Genomic DNA, 24,399 nt, shown 5'->3' on the forward strand with positions numbered 1-24,399 from the left:
TGTTTGTATTTTTCATTTTAGTTTATCTAACTTTTTTTTTAATTTTTTTACTTTATCGCTGGGAGCAATAGCCAGCCTGCTATTGGATATTTCAAATTGCAATGACCAATAACAGGCTGGCTATTGCACCCATAATACAAAACACAAAAAAATTCTTCAGCCTGCCAGCCAGCCTGCAACCAAACAAGTAGCCCTGTCAACAGTATGCGTTAAAATCAGAGGTTTTAGTTGCACAAACTTTTGGCCAAAAATATGTAGAAGCCACACTGCCACACCTGCATGTAATTTATCAACTTCATTAATATGCTCACACTTGGAGACTCGGATACATGGAGTTAGGACCACACTTTGCAGAGGTGCCTTGGCGCGGCAGTGTGGCTTCTACATATTTTTGGCCAAAAGTTTGTGCAACTAAAACCTCTAGAAAATGCTCCAGGTTCTGCCTGCTCCAGTTTTGATAAATCCCCCTCAATGTGTTAAACAAAAATGCATGTCAATTCAAGTAAGTATATTGTGCGATAACGAATGTACTAAACATAATGCACCAGGTGTGAATCTGCTGCGAATCCACCCCTGGGCTCCATCATCATCATCCATCCCAATCCCCTAAGCAAGTGTAAGGATGACAGCCCCGGTTCATGCAGCTCTAAAACAACGTCAGCAAATTGCAATAGCAGGACCCGTGCTGAGAACAGCCAGTGACCCCCGCGGCTACCTTACACCTCTGACGCCACCACTGCCAACTGCTTTGACGTCACGCTTCAATTTCCACTGGTCCCTCCTACTGCCCTCTGTGGCTCTGCGCCCGGGGAAGTCACGTGATCGGGTCCTGGAATGCAGCGAGCAGCTGACGGAGAGGGGGCGTGGTGTGCTGCTATTGACGTCACTCTCCGGGCCGTTTGGCGCACGCGCAGTGCGGAGGCATCGGCGGCCGGTATCACGGGGAAGGGGGGTTTGGAGTCCGGAGAAGCGGACAGGGAGCCGTAGGAGCTTCAAGGTGAGAGGGGTGCTGTGTGTGTGTGATGGGCCGTGTCCTCTGTCTGTTGCAGTGAGAGAAGCCTGAATGTGTGGGGGGGAACGCCCGTGATGGTGTTATATAATATAGGGTGATGTGTGATGGCTCATGCCTGTGTTTCTGTATACATCATGTATATGGGGTGTTTTTCTTTATTGGGGTACGGTGCTAGAGGGTCATCGTGTATAGACATGTACTACATGCATTGTATTTGGGGAGCTGAAATATAAACATGGGAGCTGCTCTGTGTCTGCCCAGCCAGTCCTGAGATGTACACAGCTCTGCCACACACCACAACCAAGTTGGTGACCTGTCTTTCCCCTATTGCAGTTAAGCATTAGTCTGGTCAGCTGCCTGAGATTGGACAGTGAAAGAGATGCAGTACATTGACAAGCCATCACTCTGCTCTCACCTGTCAACATGCTCCTTGTCTGCACATGTGCATGCAAGCACTTCTGATTGGCTCCTAGTATTGGCCTACCTACCCTCCCCCTGTCGAAGTGCTTCTTTATTGATTATGGAAGGCTGATATCACATTAGAATACTAATGGTTGCATGTAAATTATATGTTGAGGCTGTGTTTAATGTTTTTTCCAATGCGTTATTGTGTGTTATGTTAAAGCTGAACTACAGGATAGGAATAAACAACCTCTTACAGTGCCCACCCCTCCTGCACTTCAAGGGTTAAATTGTCATTAATTATATGGGGAAGTAGTTGTATTGCTATATACTCTGCTCTGGTGCTCACCGTTTGTCCCTGACGCTATGGGCGGTCCCTACGTGTCATCACGTACCATTCGGGGCTATTAGTCCTGCATTGTATATGGAGGAGGCGACTGTGGCCGGGAGCGTCTTGGAGACTTGGGGGGGCACTGCCAGACCAAGGAACAAGGCAAGTATTACTTCCTATCTCCCTGTCCCAGGGCCCCCCAGCTGTGCTCTAACTACAAATCCCAACATGCCTCTGTCTCTAGAAGTCATGCCTGGCACTGTCAGTCTTGCAATGCTCCATGGGACTTGTAGTTCCACAACAGCTGAAGGGCCGGAGTTGCCCAACTTTGCCCTACTACTTGGAATTGATGGGCATTTAACCCTTGCAGTTTGGGGAGCCCCACTGGTCTTCCAATGCACCTCAGCGTGGCTAAAACTGCATTGTACCTTTTTAAGGAAGCGCAACTAGCAGTAGTGCGTCGCCTTAGTTCAAGAGAAATGCCACCATCGTGTGTTACCACCACACGTTAGTATGAACCCGACCTTTTCAATGAACACATGACTGCGTTAATTGGTGGTGTCTGAAGTTCAAGTTTTACCTTGGCCAGTTGTTAGGGTCTTGTGGCAGAAAATGGCGTGGTCCCGTAGGAAAGCTGGGGACATATTTCCCTGCCAAGTCCCAGTCAGATGAGAAATGAGCCCATAAGATTTAGATTCTGTAACCCATCCCTATACGGGGGAAGTACTGTCGTGAGGCTCCTGGGACTGTCGTGGGGCTCCTGGGGCTGTCATGGGGCTCCTGTAGATGGATGGCGTTGATGAACGCTGCTGTTTGCATGTGAACACAGTGCTACTAAAACGCACGTTCAAGCGCAAAGGCCATTGACTTATCCACTAAGTCAGGGGTAGGCAAGTCTCGCCCTCCAGCTGTTGTGGAACTACAAGTCCCATGAGGCATTGCAAGACTGACAGTGACAGGCATGAGTCCCAGAGGCAGAGGGATTATGGGATTTGTAGTTAAAGCACAGCTGGAGTGCCAGAGTTGCCCACCGCTGCACTAGGTGAATGGATCTCAGCCTCGGGGACACCACCAAATGGGAGTCTGCAGGCGTCTGCTTAAAGTACGCTCTAAATGAAGGAAACTAGCGCCCACCTACATGAACACAAACATGTGGAAGCTTTAGGGCCCGTTCACAATAAAGTGTGAACGGCGCTGTCATTAAGAATCATAGAAAATAATTCTTTATAGAGGAGCTCCAGGATTTTCAAAAGTGGGGCAACCCCCCCTCCCCACTGCAAGGGTTAACTGCTTGGTTTGGTCTAGGTTCACTAATAAAGAAGATATACTCATCTGATCCTTAGTCCTGTCTGGCTGCTAGACCAGAGCCCGCAGCCTCAAGACCCTGTCTGTTAGACAAGAGAATGCCGAAGAACATACCACATCCGCAGAAGGGGGGGAGGTGAGGACTGAGGATCAGGTGAGTTTATCTTTATTCTGTTCCCTAGAAAAAAATAGGCAGTTAACCCTTGCGGGGCAGGGGTGCGACTAGAAATCACAGGGCCCCATAACAAAATTTTGTATGGGGCCCTGTGATTTCTAGTTACAGCCCTTACAGAGCCCACCTAAGATCCCACACAGCCAACCTGAAAGTGACCCTGCAGAGCCCACCATAGACTCTCTATGGTGGGCTCTGCAGGATCTTAGGTTGGCTGGTCACACAAATGCACACCTCTTGCCTGTCAGCCCTGATCTGCTGTCCACCGCCTCCTCCACGGTCGCTGGCGGGCCCCGCTTCCTCCTCCGTCGCCAAGCCCCGCCTCACCCGTCACTGGGCCCCGTCTCCTCCTGCGCTGCCGACCATGGGACTTGTTTCGTCCTCGCTGCCAACGCCGGGCAACGGCCTCCTCCTCCACAGCGGCTGGCTGCCAGTGACTCAGCAGCGGCTGTGAGGAGGAACATGCTGCCGCACAGATCACTGACAGGTTGTTCCTCCTCATAGCCGCCAGTGACAGCCAGCAGCCTGAGATGCCATAGCGACTCAGGGGGACCCCTTTTGTTCCTCATCCTGGCCGGGTGCCCCGGGCCCCATAGCGGCCACCTGGGTCACTATGGCGATTGTTCCGCCACTGGTGCAGGGGTAGCCACGCTGCAAGGGTTTACTTTTGAGAATACTGGAGTTCTTTACACAGTTGTGGACACTGGACATACCCCACACACCCATACAAATGTTATTGTAGTACACAGGGGTGTATGTGGTAGGCTCTGTCCTTCTGCCCTGCCTCTGCTCCCCTTCTTCTAGTGCTGAAGTCAGAATGATAGTTGGGAGTTGCTGTGTGAATACGGCAGCTGAATAAATTGCTGCTATCAATAAATAGATCATCTCGCAGTGTTTATAAATATTGAGAACATTATTACTTTGTATCTATTCTGTCATTCGAAAGCAGATCGAAGCCCCATAGTTACGCCACTGCTTAGAGTGTAAGCTCCTTGAGGGCAGGGACTGATGTGAATGTACGAAAGCGCTGTGTAAAATTGCTGACACTATATAAATGCCTATATTAAGGTGACAATGTTCTGCCTCTCTCTATGAATTGTGCTCCTGTGTTGTCATCCTGTCACTGAGACTTCTGATGGGGACTACAAGCGGTCTTGCTGACTCATTACATAGGCATGGTCCACCATTGTCCACATTAGGCTACCATGTAACCATCACTGGAGTCCATGAATGTAGACAGCGAGTGGCTGCCGGAGATCCTCAGCACTGTTATGCAACAAAGAATGAAAAAAGGGGAAAACCAATATTTCATGATGAAAACATTGCAATTGTTTGATACACAGCGCTTCTGAAAACGAAACGTCATTCAGTCGGGGTATACATGTACATTATCAGCCTTGAATCCTCAGGTAAATAGTATCTGTCAACATGCATGGAAGACGATCTGTAGGTATTAGTCAGAATACTACAGAAACTTGCTGATCATCTTCTGGTGTTAGCACCTTCGTGTCTGTGAGAAAGGAGCCGGCGGGCAATGTTTGCTCATGTGACCAGTTTGTGGATACAGCTGCCACCTTTGATTTTTATGGTGGGACTTACTAGGTTAAATCCGTGTCATTGTGCTGCTGACTTCAAACAGACCAACTATAAAGCTGGCCATATGTTGGTTGAATTTTGAGTGTTTGTGACATGGCCGAAGCTTGAGCAGTGTGTGGCCCCGTCGGCACACCTCCATTCGCCATTTCTCAATGGAGAGTTGACTAAGGAGCCTGTCTGAAAATCCTCAGTGGTGCAGTGACTGCAGCCAATGAGCTGTTGTCACTATTCGGATATTCTGACGACGGCCCACCCATCGCTATCGGAATACAATAGACTGGTGAGGGCCATCACCCAATGGTCTGCTTGGATGGGGGTGGGGGGGAAATCAAGTGTTTTTTTTTCTTTCCGTGGGATGAACAAGAAAAAAACAATAGGGTATGGCTAGCTTAATTTTTATGTTTTGACTAGCAATGCGTCGATAGTAGTATCGGTGCCGATACCGAGTATTTGGGCGATTACTCGTACTTGCCCAAATGCTTCAATATCTTCTCTGATACCGGAACTTACTGGAAAGATTTCCTCTGACCAGCAGTGCCGTAGAGAAACATGGAGCCGGCTTCCCGGGCAGTCAGGAAGCCAGGCGGTGAGTAATGACCCGGCTCAAAGCTGATTGGCTGGGAAGCCAGCTTTCCAGCCAATCGAACCGGCTTCCCGGCCAATCAGGAAGCCTGGAGGCAGGTCATTGCTCGTCGCCCTGGCTTCCTGATTGGCTGGGAAGCCGGCTTGATGCTGATTGGTTGGGAAACTGGTTTCCCGGCCAATCGCAATCGAGCCGTCCAAACAACATGGAGCCGGGCGGCATGTTATTACTTGCCGGCCAGCTTCCTGATTGCCCGGACAGCCAGCTCCATGCCATCGGAAGCACCCGTATCCGTACTCTGTATCGGCGAGTACCGAAAGCAAAATTTCCGTACTCTATACCAAAAAAACGGTATCGGTGCATTCCTAGTTTTGGCCATGTTTTATTAGCTTCTGCTTTTTGGGTGACGGCATAACATTTTTTTTATTTTTTACAAAATTTCTAGAAGGTACAGAAATCACCCAACTTGTAGAAATGTTTCTCTTGTATTATAAGTCGGAAGTTTTGAGTAAGTTTATGGTTATTTATATGCTGATACTGAAAACGGTTTGTAAGTCATTAAGGTTCATAAAGGTCGCGCACAGGTTAGGACACCAAATTCAGAGCTACGAGCCATCTCCACTGATGAACAAATATCAGTTGACAAACAACCATTGTCTTCCATTGTTTGAGTCCACAGGTTCAAATATTAGGAACTGGTTAAAAGTTCCCACACCATTTCCTTATCCAAAGAGGATTTAAGTGGAAGTTCACCTTAGAATTGCTTTGTCAGAGGCACTGCCGGTCAGAGGAAATCTTTCCAGTAAGATCCGGTATCAGAGAAGATATCGAAGCATTTGGGCAAGTACGAGCAATCGCCCAAATACTCGGTATCGGCACCGATATTACCAGCCATGTTACACATGTACCCTGATAACTGCACAGCGCCATGTTTGACTTCTGTCCACACTGTGGTTGTCCATTAATCAGCAATGGAAAGTGCCGGCCATTTACCATTGACACCATTCCACTCTTGGTGTTGGTCAGCACCCTTCATGCTATCTACATCTTTGACAGCATTAGTCAGCAAGTATTTCACCAGCACACCAAGGATCTTCCTCCAAAAAATGCCTTTTATTGACGTTTCAGCAACCTAGTTCACCCAAGCCCGGTCAAAACTCTGGTGCCATCCCGCCTACCGACCCAATCAGTGGCAGCAGTTGCGGTGGGGACAATCCCTGTCCCTTTGTGCCATATAGCTGCAGTAAGGGGATGCGCCTCCCCACAACTGATTGGGGTGGCGGTCAGAGTTTTGAGTGGTTTTGCACCAAGCCCAGCCTCCTCTCTAGTCTCTGGTAGCTTCCAATGCTGATTATTGGACATGCAGACAAATGCGAAACATGGAGCTATGGCTTTGTCAAGGTACTGTTGTAGGTGTTATATGGCTGTTTAATGTTTATAAAGTAGTACTAGGGTGAACTTCCACTTTAAAGTCTAACGAAGATCAAAACCTTTATTTTTAGCTTTGGATGAAGTAGGGAAGGGGTAGAACACATGTTTATTGCCATCTGTGTTCTCAACTTGTGAGATTTTGCTCTATTTCCTGTCCCCAGGGGACCAGATGGAGGTAAGTGGGAAATCTCCCCAAAATTAGGTAAAATCCCACCTCTGACAGTTGTTTAAAACATGTCCCCATTCTTATGTTCTGGTGTTGACTATAACATTTTTTCTAATTGCCTATCGCTTCCTGGTCCCAGGACAGATACTGGTGTTAGATCTTTCCAATGGGGCTAAAGACCATGTAGAAATCAGACCTTTTCATTGGTGGTCAGTGTAGAAGGGAGCCCCTTTCATTGGTGGTCAGTGTAGAAGGGAGCCCCTTTCATTGGTGGTCAGTGTAGAAGGGAGCCCCTTTCATTGGTGGTCAGTGTAGAAGGGAGCCCCTTTCATTGGTGGTCAGTGTAGAAGGGGAGCCCCTTTCATTGGTGGTCAGTGTAGAAGGGAGCCCCTTTCATTGGTGGTCAGTGTAGAAGGGAAGCCCCTTTCATTGGTGGTCAGTGTAGAAGGGGAGCCCCTCTCATTGGTGGCCAGTGTATAGGCAGGAGCTCAATCTGCCACTGCTTTCTTATCGAGGAACCCCTAGAAACGTCTGAAGGAACCCCAGGGTTTCCCAGAACACCGGTTGAGAATAGCTTATGTAAGACACTTGATTCTCAGAGCTAACACTATGTTGATGTTTTGCTGTTTAGCCTGTTATACATAATGGAGGGAGGGATCTCCAGGGCCGGGTATTGTATTCATGCAGCCGCAGTAACTGCATCTGATAGGATTCACTGAGTTCGAGCCGTTTATGACCAGCTTTAGTCCGCCCGTGACACAATTGCTTTTCTTTTTTCTGTAGAATTTCTGCTAAAATGTGTAATTCTGTTTCCTTCCTACTGCACGGAAATAGAGGAACTAGTAAGGACGGAGCCTCATATTGGGGCCATTTGGCCAATTATGGAAGAGTTGGTACTTGGAAGATGGCTCAACACATATAACTTATTTTCAGTATATTGTGCATCTCTTTCTTATAAGAAGAGGTTTTTTTCTTCTTCTCCTAATAAAGAAAACGCCTAGAAAATAATCATCCCAAAATGTCCAGTTCAGTTATTCAAATTCCCCATAGATAATCTGTTATATGCCATATATAGTTATCAAAACATGCATGCATAATATGCTATGAACACTGTGCGTCCGTTACATTTGTGCGAACACAGGGGACACTATTCATCCGTTACATGTATGTATGCACACAGGGGAAACTAGTTATCAGCTACATGTTTGTTTGTGTGTGTGTACAGGGGACACAATGAATCGGTTACCTGCGTACAGGGGATACTGTTCATCAGTTAAGTGTGTGTGTTTTGCGCATGCAGGGGATGCTGTGCATCAGTACTATGCATGTGTGTGTTCACAGGGGGCACCTTGAATCCGTTAAATGTGTATGTATGCTGGGGATACTATGTACTATGCATACACGTGTGTGTGCGTGCTGGGGACACAATGTATCAGTTACGTGTGTAAAGGGGGTACTGTGCATCAGTTATGTGTGCGCATGCAGGGGATGCTGTGTGTGTTCACAGGGGACTCAATGCATCAATTATGTGTGTATGTGCAGGGGATACATTGTATCAGATGCATATCTATGTGTGTGTTTATTGGGGATAGCATGTATCAGCTACGTGTGTGTGCACGCTGGGGGTGTGTGTGCATGCCCAGGAGACACTATGCATCGGTTACATGTGGGTGCATGCTGGGGACACAATGCATCAAGTGTGTGTGTCTGCGCAGGGGATACTATGTATCAGTTATCTGTGTGTGTGCACGCTCTGGGGACACAATGCATCGTGGGCGTATGTATGCAGGGGACCTTATGCATCAGTAAATATCTGTGGGGGAGAGTGTACGGAGCTGTAACATGCGTGTGTCACAGTCTGCATATGTAAATTATGTATATTCTTTAGTAAAGAGTATGTAAATGTCTAAAGAAACAAGGACATTGTCGACCAAGATTTGCCTGGGTCTGCTTTATTGCTATCTTTACAACACGCACACTATACTAAGTGGTTGTAAATGTGTGAGGTAAATACTGATTGCCATGGCACCAACTGTATTATGTCCGCTCCAAACTTTTTTTTTATATATCTATATAACAGTTCTGTACAATATTATGCAACATTGTCCATAGAGAAGTGAAGGTTTAGCAATGTCTGAGGTCTGACTTCCTGACGGCGGCCTGTCTGTTTCTAGTGAAAGTACGCCGTTTCTGGCTTCCTGAAGAACATAAACATGTGTAGGCAGCACCCAGTAACCCTGTTTTGCCTCAGTACCTTTGTTTCCGCTCAGTAAGTACACTAAGCTGGATTTTGGCTGCACTCAGACATTCCCCCTCAGTGGAATAATATTTCCAGCAGATCTGTGCATGTAATGGGGTTGGGAAAGAGCAGCTGTGTGTATAATCTGGGAGGTTGAGTGTGAAAGATGAAAGTACATTTCGATAACAGGAGATAACCTATGGTCTAGATGTACCCAATTGCTTATATATGGATGGGTAGCTCGTGAATGTTTTTCAGACAAATATTTATGACACGGCTAGGCAAACTTCAGCCTTCCAGCTGTGGTGAAACTGCAAATCCCAGCATGCATCTGTTTCTGGAGCCATGCCTGTAGCTGTAAGTCTTGCAGTTCCTCATGGGACTTGTAGTTCCTCAAGGAGGGCCAAAGTTTGGCTTCCCCTGATCTGATATTGGGCATTTTAATTCCTGCAGTTGTGATCTTAAGCATTTCTGTAATCTGCTTTTCCCTATAGATGTGTTACGTGACTCCTTGTCTTTCAAGAGGACTGTCCATTGTCTGCATATAGCCCAGGGCTCCACTTGATCTTCCCCTTTTCCGGTAAAGTATATCGTATGTCCAATAATAAAAATTATTGTGTGACTAAGATGTGTAGTACTTCAATGTATGAAAGGAGGGTAGTGATTAGTTAAGCTGGCCATAAATGGCTCGGGTCCCTGCCAATCCCTATGAATCATCCACAGCTTGAGCCGTGGGTCTCCGTGTTGAGACCACCTGGCTTGACAAACTTTGATCAAATGGTGAAAGATCAAAGGAACTGGGCAGAAAAAAGTCATCCAAACAGTCACTTCAGCCAGTCAGGTGCAGTCACTGTTCAGGTATTCTATCAGCTGCGGGTGCTGGTGTTCTATCAAAGTTTGTGACTGCGTTAGAATGTGTGACGGTGACGTGGTCACACATTTTAACATAATCCTGCCCAGTTTTTCAGGGGTGGAATGTGTGACCGGTCATGTGGTCACACATTTTAACGTATTCACACCCATTTTTTCCGGGGTTAAAATATGTGACTGGCAAAGGTTGTAGAATTCAAAGCTTTTTCAGCTGTTCCAGGGCAGATCGGCATCGCAGATGGTATGTGCAGGAGAACCGATCTGCCCTGGAACAGCTGATTGGTCCTGAAATATCTCACTCCTTTCCGACTTTGTGACTGCGATATGACATTTAATAGAATTGACATAGAATATAGAAGTGACATTTCAGGACTGATCAGCTGTTCAGGGCAGATCGGCTCTCCTGCACACACCATCTGCGATGCCGATCTGCCCTGGAACAGCTGAGAAAGCGGTGAATGCTACACCATTTGCCGGTCACATATTTTAACCCCGGAAAAAATGGGTGTTACTACGTTAAAATGTGTGACTACGTGACTGGTCACACATTCCAACCCAGTCACAATCTTTGATAGCACTCCGGCTGTCAGACTACAATAATGTATCCATTCACCCTGTTTAGCATGGATGGGGGAATCAAGGGATTTCTCTCTCTCAGACAGAGAAATCTTTGTGTGTATGGCCAGCTTTCGTTTATAGACCAAGTCATAATTGGTTGCTACTGTCATCTGTTTTTGGCAATTACTGCAGCATGTAGGAATGGGACCGTATTGAATATTTATGACATTTATGTTTGCAAAATTGTGAGCAACTTCTTTTTAAACGAACAAAAGGGCATAAGGAGACCCTGCAACTATGATTAGAATAAATACTGCGCAGCGGTGGCCCTCTACCTGAGCTTTAACTACAAATCCCAACATGCCTCTGTCTCTGGGAGTCATGCCTGTAACTGTCAGTGTTGCAGTGCCTCTTGGGACTTGTAGTTCCACAAACAGCTGGAGGGCCAGAGTTACCCACCCCTGCTTTTACGGCTGGTCTATCGCACCATATCACTTGAGTTGCTTTGATCTTCGTAGACCAACGCAGGCTCAGTGTAAGGGCACGTAGAAAACAATTGTTCACAGCACAACTGTGCAGCAAGGTGGGTTGTGGTTAGGGCTGCACTGATACCGTTTTTTCGGTATCAATTACCAATATTTTTTTATTCGGTTCTTGCCGATACTTAATACTGATACCGGAAGTCCCATTTAAGGAAGCCAGGTGGCATGTAATGACTCGCCACCTGACTTCCCGATTAGCAGGGAAGCCGTCGGTAGGTGACGAGAAAGCATGGAGCTGGCTTTCTGGCAAATCGAGAAGCCAGGCACCGTGAAATAACGTGGCGCCCGGCTTCCTGATTGGCCGGGAAGCCGGCTCCATGCTCCCTCGCCACAAGGTGACAAGGGAGCATGAAGCCGGCCACTCGGAAAGCTGGGCGCCGCGTCATTACATGGTGCCGGCTTCCTGATTGGCCAGCTTCCCGACCAACCAGGAAGTCGGGCAGTGAGTCATTGCACGCTGCCCAGCTTCCTGATTGGCCGGGAAGCCAACTCCATGCTCCCTTGTCACAAGTGACGAGGGAGCATGGAGCCGGCTTCCCGGCCGGGCAGCATGCAATGACTCACTGCCCGGCTTCCTGATACTGGAAGCTCAAAGTATCGGGGCATTCGGGGCCCAAATACTCTGCACTGATACTAGTATCAGTATTGATGCATCCCTAGTAGTGGTGCATTGTATAATAATGCAGACATGCAGCATTTTTACGCAGTGAACTTCCCGCACCGCACGTCACTGCAGCGCATTGTAGCTCGTGGTGCATAGACTTTAATGAAGTGTAATTTTGTGACACCTCAATCCATATAAAAAATTGGTAAGCAGTGCCTTGCGTTGCAACAACAAGGTATTTGATTTTATTCAAGTGACCAAAGATAAAATTGCATACAGAAAGTGAAGGAGGGAAGAGAGTAACGGCTGGGTGAACTCCAGGCCTGGCCACGGGCAAATCTGCAGCAATCAGGTGTATAATCCAATCCATGGATCCAGTTTATTCAACCTGACTATGTAACATGGTGCCGCCACCTGAAATAAGGATCGGCCATCTACGTCGCCTAAGCTCTACCCACAGTGACGTCGCCTCACAACGGTGCAGGAACACGTTTCAGGTAGGAGTTCCCCTTCATCAGCCTACCTATGGGACTACCCTTCAACCATCAATAGAATGAGTGCAATGTTATCTTCTGCCACTTTAAATACATCTTTTATGATGTACTATGCGAGCTCCCCTTCACTGCTCTTTGCTTTTTATGTCTTTTATCACTTGCTACTTTTGGGGCTCCCGCCGATCTTTCAGCAAACTGTCTACATCAGATTTCTCACCACCCTATAAGACCGTGTTAGTGAATTGTCTGGTTGTTTGGGACTAAACCTCTATATCAGGAAATACCTACTAGCTGATATTTACTTTTTTATGCTCTTTCAATATTTTACTGGGTCAGTAATGCTGTTCTATACAATTGACTCTCTGAAATGCAGCCCAGGGTTGACTCTTATTTACACTGACCAATCCCATCCAGTACATTTGTTTTGAATTGCTGCTTTCATAATTTCCTGGTTTGGGGTTTTCCATCTATAACATGTCAAACAGGTCAGACCCTCAAACAGTGACAAGTGTCTGGCAGTATGACTATTATACAATGTAGCTTTGCTTTTTCAGAAGGGGATGTTCATTTTTCAAATCTACTGTAGCTATGAGGCTCCATTCACACGTAAGCGGCTGTCCGCACGTGTTCGGTTGTACGGATACGCGTGGAGCCGCTCTAAACAGACTTTAATGTGCATTGTTCAGACCATTGCAGGGGCAGCGCCGTACGAAACGGCACGGCCCCAAAAATAGTACGAGATAATGCGGCGGATTGCGCACATTCCTGGCTATTTAATAGCCGTAAACGAGAGGCATCCATGCGGATTAAAAATATTAGGGTTTTCGCCCCGCATAGTCTTCTGCGTGGGAACTGCAAACGCTTAATGTGAAAGACGCCTGATGCTGCATCAGTTTAGTAATTAGTAGTGCTTCAAGAAGAACTCCAGGGAAATGTATTAATCCTTGCAGTGGGGCTATCGCTGCACTGCAAGGGTTAACTGCTCGTTTTGTTCTAAGTGGTAAATAACAGTTATACTCGCCTGATCCTCGGAGTCGGCTTGCTCTTAGACCGGTCCCTGGAGCCTTTCTCCCCTTCCACTGCAATGGTCTAAGGTCTATACACAGTGTGAGGACACTGATGAACATAGGCTGCAGCAGATTAGGGGACAGGCTTCGGGGGAGCGCTATGACAACCGGTCGGCTCTGAGGTTCAGGCGAGTACAACTTTATTTTCCCCCCTAGACCAAAACGAGTACTTAACCCCACTTCAAGGGTTAATAAAAACCAAATTCCCCAGAGTTTTGTTTTAATGGGGTGTTTTTATTACCTGTAGTACTTTTTATGCATTTGATATTATATGTTCTTAAACATTTCAAAACAGGCTTTTCAGGCTGTGGCATGTCGGTGCCTAGGGAAGATGAGTAAAGTGTACTCCTCCCCTGGACACTCGCATGTTGTTCTTGGATCATGGCAAATAGTAGAACGTAGACGTCATTCAGTCATTCCGGAGGCATCTGGTGGCCGATTCACGATGGTCGGCTATGAATCTGCAGATCAATATTTGTTCACAAGTAACAATGATGTCATTGGTTTGAATACATCCTGGATGTCTGGTTAGGAGTGCGTTTCACAAAATGGTCATCTTGCTTGAAGGTTCGTTTGGGTTGTTTATTTGATTGGAAATGTCAGATACAGACAACGAGTTAAAGGGAAAATTTAGACTCCCCCTTCCTCCATAGGTAGTGAATTCAGGAAAAGCTGTGCTTTGTTGTCTGGATTAGGGCTGGATGAGTGTCAGCATGACCCTGGAGAGAACTCCCTCCTCATTGGCCTTCCACTACACAGACTATCCCCCCTTCAGTCTATAATGAGTGCAGCTGCTAGACTCATTCACCTAACCAACCGTTCAGCGTCTGCAACCTCCCTCTGTCAGTGCCTGCACTGGCTTCCACTCGTCCAAAGGATAAAATTCAAAATATGAATCACTTACAAAGCCATCCACAACTCTGTCCCCGGATATATCTCAAACCTGGTCTCAAAGTATCACCCTAACCGTCCCCTCTGCTCTTCCCAAGACCTCCTGCTTTCTAGCTCCCTTGTCAACTCCTCCCATGCTCGCCTTCAGGACTTCATTAGAGTCTCTCCCATCCTCTGGAACTCTTTACCACAACCTGTCCGTCTGTCTCCCACCTTGACTGCCTTTAGGCTTACCCTGAAAACTCACCTCTTCAGGGAAGCCTATCCCACCTCAACCTAACTGCTCAACCATCACATTCTCAAATAATTCATCCCCACACAGCTACCTCCTCATGTATCACTTGCTCCTCCCCTTTAGATTGTAAGCCCTTAGGGGCAGGGCCCTCCTTACCATCTTGTCTTGAATTGTATTGTGATTGTAATGTCTTCCTTATATTGTAAAGCGCTGCAGAAATTGTTGGTGCTATATAAATCCTGTATAATAATAACAACTGGACCTGTGATTGCTATGAACAGGATGTCTGGACACCAGCGTACACTGCTCCTGGGACAAAAAAATACAGCAGTAATATATGGTGGATGGGTGCATGAGGCATAGGTGTACCTCTATGTAAATAAACTGTAATATCTGCACTCCGAAAGTAAAAGCAGGCATCAGTAGGGCACACACATGTACTCGTGAGACCCCAAATCCGGGGCAAACAATATGCAAACCTCTACTGTTAAGCTCTGAAGTTAGAGCTCTTATAAATGCACCCCTCCCATCCTGTTGGTGTTTTATTTCCTCAGCTCAAGTTCTCTCACTTAGTTTGAAGTCGGCCTGTGCTAAACCAACACCAAAGAGTTGTGGAGCTCAGCAAATGTGTGTGGTTTGGTTATCTGCGGGGAATAGGCTAAGCTGGCTACATGCAAATAGGTGACAGTTGGCTCCCCATTTACCGTGACACAGCGCAGGTGCCGTCAGAGTCTTGCAATGCTTTATGGGATTTGTAGTTTCACCACAGCTGGAGGGACGAAGTTTGGCTACCCCTTAGGTAGAGGCTTGAGCACAAATATCATTAGGCTTGTGTAGGAAAGAGAAGCATCTACATGTACGGATAGTACACCCGTACATGTAGAGGGGAAGAAGCGTGTTCGCTGAAAGGGAAGTATAGTGGGGCAGGTTGGGGGCCAGATTGGAGGGGGTAATTCCATTTTCCCAGATTCACCTTGGAAAGTGGAATTACCCTTTACATATTAAAGAAGGTCCGGTTGCAGCACTTTCCTATCTGGCACTGTCCCCTGTAGAGTCTCCTGCTCAGGCATCCAGCGCTGGTCCGCTTCTAGGTTGAATGATGGCCAACGCCATTCAGCAGACTTCAGCAGAGCCGAGCCCAGGGAGTCAAGGACCTGCCCTGGATAAACAGTTGAATGCTGCAGAGTGGGGCCGCTTCTTCACTCTGCAGCATTTAGGATCCACCTAGCACCAGAGGGGAAAAAAAAGAGAACGTGAGACATAATTGAATGACACACTACAGACTCCTGGGAAAAAAAGGTCTAATTTTTTTTAGTGTGGGGTGGGGGCGAATTTGGGTAAAAGGGGCAGGTAGGATGTCAAAGCCTAGGCAAAGATGACACAGTCCCTAGCTTTCAGGTGCATTGTGGACGTTACATACCGTGTTTCCCCGAAAGTAAGACCTACCCCGAAAATAAGACCTAGCACTATCTTCAAGGATTTCTGTAATATAAGACCTACCCCGAAGAGACACTGTCTTATTTTGGGGGAAACACAGTAGTTAACAAGCTATTGTTTTCAATCAGACGAACCTTATCTTTGAGTTAAGGTAATCGGTAAGAAGCCAAACTTCCTTTTGTTATGAGCAAATGTAGCTGTCATGTGTACATATGTCTACTTACATCACAAACTTTACACACGCTGATAACATCTACCTTAATCTGGGTTTTTTTTTTACATGTAGATCTAAAAAACAAAAATGTAAAAGGCAAATGTTCTCAGGACTTTACTAGTCAATATGTAGAGGGAGTATTGTAAAGCAACCTCTTACACTACAGTCATTGTGTACATTCCACGGTTAGATAAGGACCTGTTGTTTTTGTTTCTAGTTGAACCAGTCTGGAGCAGGGGTGTCCCTAGGCTGGGGTGCTGCCTATCCAGGTGGGGATTGGGGGGAGAGGGGAGAGGGGACACCGACCAGAGCATCCAAGTTTGCTGCTAAGAGCTGGTTGGGAAGATGTATATGGCCCTTACATCTCTTCACTCGGCTCTTAGCAACTTTGGCCAGAAAGGGGGCGGCAGTCACACTGCAAACATTGCCGCTCGTCCTCTTGCCCCAAAGAAATGCCACCTAAGGCAACAGCCTAAGACTACCTCATTATAGGGATCACCCTGGTCTGAAGCATGCTGTAATGCACAGGCATTGGACCATGTCAAAAGGATGTTTTTTCCTTAAGTGATTTCTTGCTAAGGGATCAGCCGCGATCGTGCGCGATTACACGGGCGGAATCCACACAATCTACTTGGCGCAACTGGGGTGCCATTAGAAAAGATGTGCGATTCTGTGTCCGGGCGGCCATGTGCAAGATTGCCGAAGGTGTGAACCTGGCCTTGTGGAGATCAGTCGCTCAGCGATTTTAAGTTTGCGCAGCATTTTATGACCGTGATCAGCTCTCCAGCCTCTACTGCTTTGCCTTCACCTCTATAACACAGCCACAGATCACTGTGTTTTTTCAGGTGTTTTGAAGCTTGAGCATTTGTGTTTTAAGCAATGGAAAGTTAGTTACTAGGAGGAGCAGATGGTTGTTAAACGCAAAATCTTGTCAAAGAAGCGCGCTTTTCAGGTGCCCCTTTTGAAGTCTATGGGGCCAAAAAAGTGTTGGCAGCAATTCTGCCACTAGAAAGCTCCTGTACTTATTCATACTAGAAGCAAGAAGTGACAATGCGTGAATGGGCACCATTGAAAATAATGGGATTCTTTATGTTGAGCATTGTGGCACTTCTGGAAACGCACAACAAAGCACTCAGATGTGAGTGGGGGCTGTAGCAGAACCCTATGGTGGTGACATCAATGCCCTGTAAGCAAACCTGGTTGATATAGAAGATGAGAGTTTTGCCTACATGTGTAAAGCTGATTGTTGACTTTAAACTGGAATAGATTCGGAGAGCTCTAAAGATACTTGTTTACTTCCAGGGGCCGTTGAAGGTACTAACCCCGCCATGTATCCCAAGCTCCACTGCTCCTACTGCAGGTGTCAGCAGGTGGGGTGGAGGACTACCAGAGAAAAGCCATTTACTGATCGCCCTGTGCTGAATGAAGCTGGAAGCCACTAGCTTTCTGTCGCTTCTAGTTTCAGCGTTCTCATTCTCATACTATCTGTGCTAGATCAGCTCCACTCAAGTACAGAGGTGGAGCTGATCGATCTCTCTCTCTCTCTCTCCCTCTCTCTCTCTCTCTCTCTCTCTCTCTCTCTCTCTCTCTCTCTGTGTGTGAGGGGAGATCTCTCTCTAATGGAGGACTTAATAAAACAACCCGTCAGGGGTCCTAATCCTTCATTCTATAGAAAAATAATTTAAAAAAAAGTTTGGGCTGGCCGTACAATTTAACCGTTCACATTGACTCGGCATCTAACCTATACTTGTGTATTTTCAGATAAAATGCTTATTTATTGTTAGCTTATTACTGAGCATTCTTTTCTTTATTTTTAGGTTTTGAAAGTGCCAAGAGACTGAGTCACCATGGTGCAGAAATACCAGTCACCTGTCCGGGTGTATAAATACAGTTTTGAAATGATTATGGCTGTAAGTATTAGACATTTACTGAAAATATCTGGGGTTCTGTATTAAAGTGGGTTTCCTACATAGCCTCCAGATGAATACAGTGCCCTGCTGAAGCTCTAGACACTCAATTTTAAAGATGCTATGCCATGCAGCATAAAGGTTTTCATGGCGTCCCCTACTGTATTCATTGACCTCCTCAGCAGTTAAAGTTTGTTATCCCTAACAATTAACTTTTTTTTTTCTTTTTTGCTCCCCTTTGGTCTGGTAAATATACAATTGAAAGCATTATATCTGTTTTCTAAGTGCAACAAGATCTCTATTGCTCTTGTCAGGAATTCAGGGTTGTTCTGTGATCTCTGCCTGTGTTATCTCAGAGGGACTATTATTAGCTCTCCATGTTCTTATCTTGATACTGCGGGCTCTGCTTGTTTACAGGCAGAGCCAGCTGTGCCCGCCCCCTCCCACGTTCGTTCCTCCAATCAGCGCTGGAGGATCGGGGTGGGGTGAATCCCTGTGGGGAGCGGTGACTGACAGTCGCAACTCACTGCAGGGAGACGATTGGGAAGTGAGCAGATCGCTGCATTTTTCTGCTCACTTCCCGATCAATAGAGCCAACCTGTGACAGCGTCTTTGTCACAGGTCGGCTCTAACTATGAGGATGAGTGGAAATCACTCACCTCATAGTTCTCCTTTTAATCATAGAGATTCTCTACGACTATGTTACAGGTGAAACGCATCAGAGGCTGACCATGGATAGGACTTGTGTTGAGTCTGAATAAAGTTTTGTAGCCAGTGATGTCATCATTGTGCGACCCGATTTTTTCCGATTGACTGTGACACATGGGAGCTGAGACACGCTCCATCAGTTAGCGCCCGGATGCTCCTCTGTTTATAGTCATGAGGGAGAGGTGTATCACCTTTAGTACAAGATAGAGATCTGGCTGGGTTGGGAAGGAGGAGTCAATCAGTTCTGCTACAGTGTGAGGAACAAGCAGAGTGACCGAGAGATAAACTCATTAGTTTGCTGTTTCTTCTTTCATCGTGTGGTCACAGGGTAGGGGAGGGACAAGACCGGTGCAGCAGAGAAATATCAGGTCCCCTGCCAGACAGGGCTGTGCAGAGTGACAGAGCTGTGTAAAGCTGGCCATACACCTTGCAATTTATCTGCAGATGTTCTGTGGTCAGATGGAAAAGGTGCAACAGATTCCATCTACACTTTAACTGTGTGGATGGAATAATCTCCACCTGGGCCAATCTGTTGCACTTTTTCCATCTGACCACAGAAAATCTGCAGATAATTGTAAGGTGTGAGATAATTGTAAGGTGTGTGGGCACCTTATATCTCAGGACTGGATAGAGAGAAATACAAATCCTTTGGCAGGTGTAACCGTTCCTACATTTTATATTTCATCTTTGTATTTGCTTGCCTGGGGTTCAGTGTTTAATTCTTTCTGTATTGTATGAATACCTGATGGAATTTCCCTATAATTCAGTGCTCACACGGAGAACATTGCTAGCTGTGAATGTACCTAAATTCTAGCCGTTCTTTTCATAGGGAAAAATATGATTTGAAAGGAATATGCCTAAGCATGTCTATTAATATAAACTCTTGTGTGGGCATGCCTAATTCCCGCTGTTCTTTTCTGCAATGAGGATTTTTGCATCTACTATAGCCAAATTATTTCTGTCCTAGCTGAAAATATTACAGGCCTTTAGGGTCTTCATCCAGGATCCTCGCGCTTTGATGTCGCGTAAATCCTCGATGCAGCCAGGAAAGTAGATTTGCAAAGATTTTCGGGTCGTTTTTCAGGCTGCAAGGCTTTTTACTGTAATGTTTTGCCATGTAATTTCTTCAGCTTTGGTGATGCAAATTTCATTTATGTTCAGGCTTTTTGAACGTCAGAGTCATTTTCTTTGCCTTCTTTATGGAATGTGATCTAGTTTTCTGGATGTTGACACACAATATAGTTTGATCCTCATGTTTTCTGTAAACTACATACTTAGTTTGTGCGGCCAACAAAAAAAAAAAAAATCTAAATTATCACGTGGCATTCCATTTATAGGAAGTGTAATTTTCTTGTTATATTCGCCTAAGAAAGAGGTAGCTAATGCATCCAATATAGAGCAATGTTTAGGAGACATAGCCCTGAGGCTTTAATCAGTGGTATATGGTTTCATTTGATGATATCAGTATAGCACTCCTGAAAAATAGCCTCTTGGTAATGCCTATCTAATACAAGTTGGGACTCACTGTAAGATATTGGATATTTTCACTGCACTCAGTGTCCTTTTATCTAAAGGGGTATTGATGTATCTTGCTGCACTCCTTACCGGATAAAATGAAAACCTGTCTGATCCAGGTGGGTGCTTGCAATGACCACGGATGGCACCGTGCAATATCATGAAGTCCAAGAACGTCACCAGCACTCCAGTATAAACGTGAATAAAAAGATAAATGCAAGCGCTTTCGGGGCCTCACATGGTCCCCTTCATCAGGCTCAGAATGAGAATTCTAAGAAATGAGACTGGTCATTCTGAGCCGGATGAAGGGGACCCTGTGAGGCCCCGAAAGAACGTTCATTTATGACAAACGTGTCATTAAATTTATCTTCACGTTTATACTGGAGTGCTGGTGATGTTCTTGGACTTTATCTAAAGGCAACTTGTTAGAATTAAAATGTCAAATGTCAAGAGTGGGTTCTGTGGTGCTGGTTTCTAAAAGTTCTGCCTCCATCTTTAGGGCTTGGGGTTCCTCATCTTGAATGGCCGTTCCTCAAACCAAAAGGCCACCAGGTTCCATACCAGATATGTGAAATGTAGAACAGAGATCACCAGACCAGTAAGAAAGTGTCTATTGATAGAAAGTCCATTGACAAACCTGCGGTATTTAGGAGTTATACTGACTATGTGGCCAGAAGTTTGTGGACACCTGACCATCACACCTCTCTCTCCTTCTTGGACATCACATTCCAAAACCATGGGCATTAATATGGAGTTAGTCGCTCACCTTTTGCAGCCTTAACAGCCTCCAGTCTTCTGATATTTTTGTGTTTCTGTGGGAATGTATGACCATTCAACCAAAAGGGCACTCGTGAGGTCAGGTACTGATGGGGATGAGAAGACCTGGCTTGCAATCTGAGGTCCAGTTCATCCTAAAGGTGATAAATAGTGTTGAGGTTTGGGCTCTGCGGAGTCCACTTGACTTTTGTACTCCAAACACCTCAAACAATGTCTCTATGATGCCGGCCGGCTTTGTGCACAGGATATAGTTATGCTGGAACAGACAAAAGTCTTCCCGGGAACTTTGTTTCCAACAAAGTTGGAAACAATTATCTTTGTATGCTGTAGCATTAACGGTATTGTTTACAGGGAACACCTGAACTCAAGAGGTTGGAGGAGTTTCCACAAACTTCTGGTATATAGTTTATTATTAATGGTGTAGTTGTATTATTATACATGCAATAATGTGCCGAGCTGAAGACACAATCAAATAGTTTTAGTTCAGCCTATAATCATTGTTGTTTATTTCACGGTTTATATTTGATTCTTCAGCTTGGCACATTATTGCATGTATATATTTTATTACATAAGATATAATTTTAGTGCTTAGTAGCTCTTTTTCCACTTTTTTTTTTTGCATCATCACTGGCGCAGATCTTTTTTGTTTATCTGTAGTAGTATTATTAGTGTTCCGTTAAGTAGATTTCACTTCACTTCCTGTCCCTGAGAAGACATAACAGGAAGTGAGGCAAAACCCCTTCTTAGAAAGTTTTCACCTAATCAATGTCCACATTGGAAGAATTCCCCTCTATTTTTGCTCTGGTTACAACTGTAAAGTTGGTAAATCTCCCCCAAACAGGGCCATGGACAACGATGAAATCCCACAAGAGATTCCATACTCTTTTTCAATACTAAAAAATAAAGTTTACGCAAGTACACAACAATCAGCTGCTAGCAGCGGCGGTGGCCTCCTATCAGAATACAGTCTGAACAGCAGGAGATTTATTCATCAATGTTCATAAGAAGATGTTCTTGGACACATTATCAAGTCATGCTGGAGACGTTGCTGCTTTCGAACGAGGAAAACAGGCACTCGTACATCAGGTGATCTGTCGAAAACTCCAACTCGTCGAGATCACCGACTGGTGATGTCACGTTCGTTGACTTGGCAGTAGGAGATTTAGACCAGATGGTGCTGGTGCGCGTATGCCAGCCTTGCTGCTGTCAGAATCCTCATTGAGTTATCGAACTCCTGTCACTGCGCCTGCACGGCTTTACAATCCCCATCAAGTTCTCCAACCAACGTCAGTGCGCCTGCACGATCGTCGAACAACAGAATCAAGTCCTCCAAATAGCATTAGTCAGTGCGCCTGCGCACCTATCCGACGGCACAACATGCTGAGCTTGTGGGTGACCGCGCATGTGCACTGACGGGTTGGAGAACTTAATGGGGATTGTGAAGCCACGCAAGTGCAGTGATGGGAGCTCGATGAGGATTCTAACACCGGCACCGCTGGCGCACTAGTGCCATCTGGTCTAAATCTGCTACTGGCTAGTCACCGGATGTGAGGTCACTAGTTGGAGATCTCAAGGGGTCAGAGATTTCGACGGGAACACAGGCTTTAGATGTAGATGCAATTTAAATCTAAAGATGAAGCATTTTTGTGTAATTTGTTGCACTTTAAATGGAAGCCAAAGTTTACAGGGAGTTCTGTATTATTGCTTTCAATATTACTGTTCTCACCCATGTGTTCTCACATGGTCCTGGTTTTAGAAGATCCTTCTTGCTGCAGTTTAGGAATGAATGGTACCATGTATGAAAAGCATTGCATGCCTTTTATTGAAGGAATTACTCTCTCTTGTTTAACAAATGCATGAGTATTAAATCAGATGACAAAACCAGCTTCAAGTATACTGAAACCACATGCGTTAAATCATAGTCCAGCTTTTTAAAAAACAATAATAATAAACGCACTCGCACTATAAAATAAATGTGCATTTATTTATTTCATTTGTGTGTGCAAAGTGTTGCAACTGCTATCAGTAAATCATTGGTGCAATGCTCTGGCTTCTGCAGACTCTTCCGCCCATACCCTGTCCGTACCGAGGTACAATATAAATGGACTACAAGTGCAGCGATGTCACTGCACCTGTACTCCAAGTGTAGTGACTTGTAGTCTCTTCAATTCACAGATCCTGTCAAAGGATCTGTGAATAGAAGACGTGGTTATTGGGCAGAGCCACACACAGCTGCGTCAAGTTCAAATTCTTATGTGAACCTGCAGAGAGGAGAACCCTGCAATTCTGGTAAGTTGAGGGGTTGGAGATGTGACATCATGAATATGGGTGTAAACCGAAACAAGGTCGGAACAGTAGGCGCAGGCTTTAGGTGTAAATAGGTTCTAATGGTAAATGGAAATGTGTTTGTTTAGCCATGCACTCTTCTAGCAGGTGTTTGCTTTTCACTCCTGAACAGTGGAATTTGTGTTTGTTTTTTAACCTTGCCTGCAGTGTATTTGTAAATGCAACTGCCTATGTAATCAATAAATTGTGGTTTTGCTCGGGGGCTTATTCACAATGCAGACGTTAAAAAAAATACATGTATTGATACAGAAAATGACAAGGGTGTTTGTGCAAGTGTTCCTGGGTTTTCTTTGTATGTGCATGCATTTTTACCCCCTGTACGTTTAAGGAAGCCAGTGTTTTGCTCCTTTCCAAGCAGCACGTTCGCCTTTCCTTTCCCTACAGCATGGCTCTGTTCACCTGACTGCGGTGACAGGGATCCCAACCTGAAAAAAGCAATTTCAGGGAGGTGCCCTTCTCATTTCAGGGAGGTGCCCTATGCCGCCCCTCCGCCTGTAGCCGCTATCTAATAGCGGGAGACTCCGGGAGAGTTGGGATGTCTGCGGTGATGAAAGTACCTGGTATGGAGGAGCATGTGACAACTGCCAAACAGGGGATTTCCCTTCCTTTTAGAAAGATCTCCTTTCACTTCCTGTTATGTCTTTTGACACTGAAAGTGTATCGGAACTGAATAAAAAATAATATGCAGTACTTGTACTCGCCCAAATGCTCTGATACTTAGCTCGGATACCGGAACTTCGTGTCAGAGGGAGATCTCCCACTGACCGGCAGTGCCAAGGGAGCATGGAACCGGCTTTCTTTCCAATCAGGAAGCCGGGCGGTGGGTTATGACCTGCCTCCTGGCATCCTGATTGGCTAGTAAGTTGGCTTCACTTGTTGCTAGGCAGCCTGGCTTCCTAACCAATCAGGAAGCCAGGTGGCACGTCATGACCCTCCTCCTGGCTTCCTAGGAACAAGTGAAGCCAGCTTCCTAGCCAATCAGGAAGGTGGAAGCCGA

At 45.8% G+C, this 24,399-nt stretch overlaps 1 protein-coding gene and 1 long non-coding RNA gene across 3 annotated transcripts in view; one reads left to right on the plus strand and one right to left on the minus strand.

The window, feature by feature from the left end:
* Positions 1–3,425: 3,425 nt before the first annotated feature.
* Positions 3,426–9,621, minus strand: LOC108786404. The gene is made up of 3 exons (XR_001941199.1): positions 9,525–9,621; positions 6,011–6,017; positions 3,426–3,436 (listed from the first exon to the last, which is right to left on the minus strand). It is a non-coding gene; the product is annotated as an uncharacterized LOC108786404 (long non-coding RNA).
* Positions 9,622–17,965: 8,344 nt separating this feature from the next.
* SEC14L1 (SEC14 like lipid binding 1) overlaps positions 17,966–24,399 on the plus strand; it is a 60,850-nt gene continuing 54,416 nt past the window's right edge. For both annotated transcript variants that reach the window (XR_001941200.1, XM_018555695.1), the window contains exon 1: positions 17,966–18,059. Coding sequence is in view for 1 of the 2 variants with exons in the window: in XM_018555695.1 (XP_018411197.1) it covers positions 17,997–18,059 (63 nt within the window). In the remaining variant the exon portion in view is untranslated. The remainder of the gene's footprint in view (positions 18,060–24,399) is intronic.

This window comes from Nanorana parkeri, unplaced genomic scaffold (genome assembly GCF_000935625.1).
Source record: "Nanorana parkeri isolate BGI_ZX_2015 unplaced genomic scaffold, ASM93562v1 scaffold209, whole genome shotgun sequence".
Classification (NCBI taxonomy): domain Eukaryota; kingdom Metazoa; phylum Chordata; class Amphibia; order Anura; family Dicroglossidae; genus Nanorana; species Nanorana parkeri.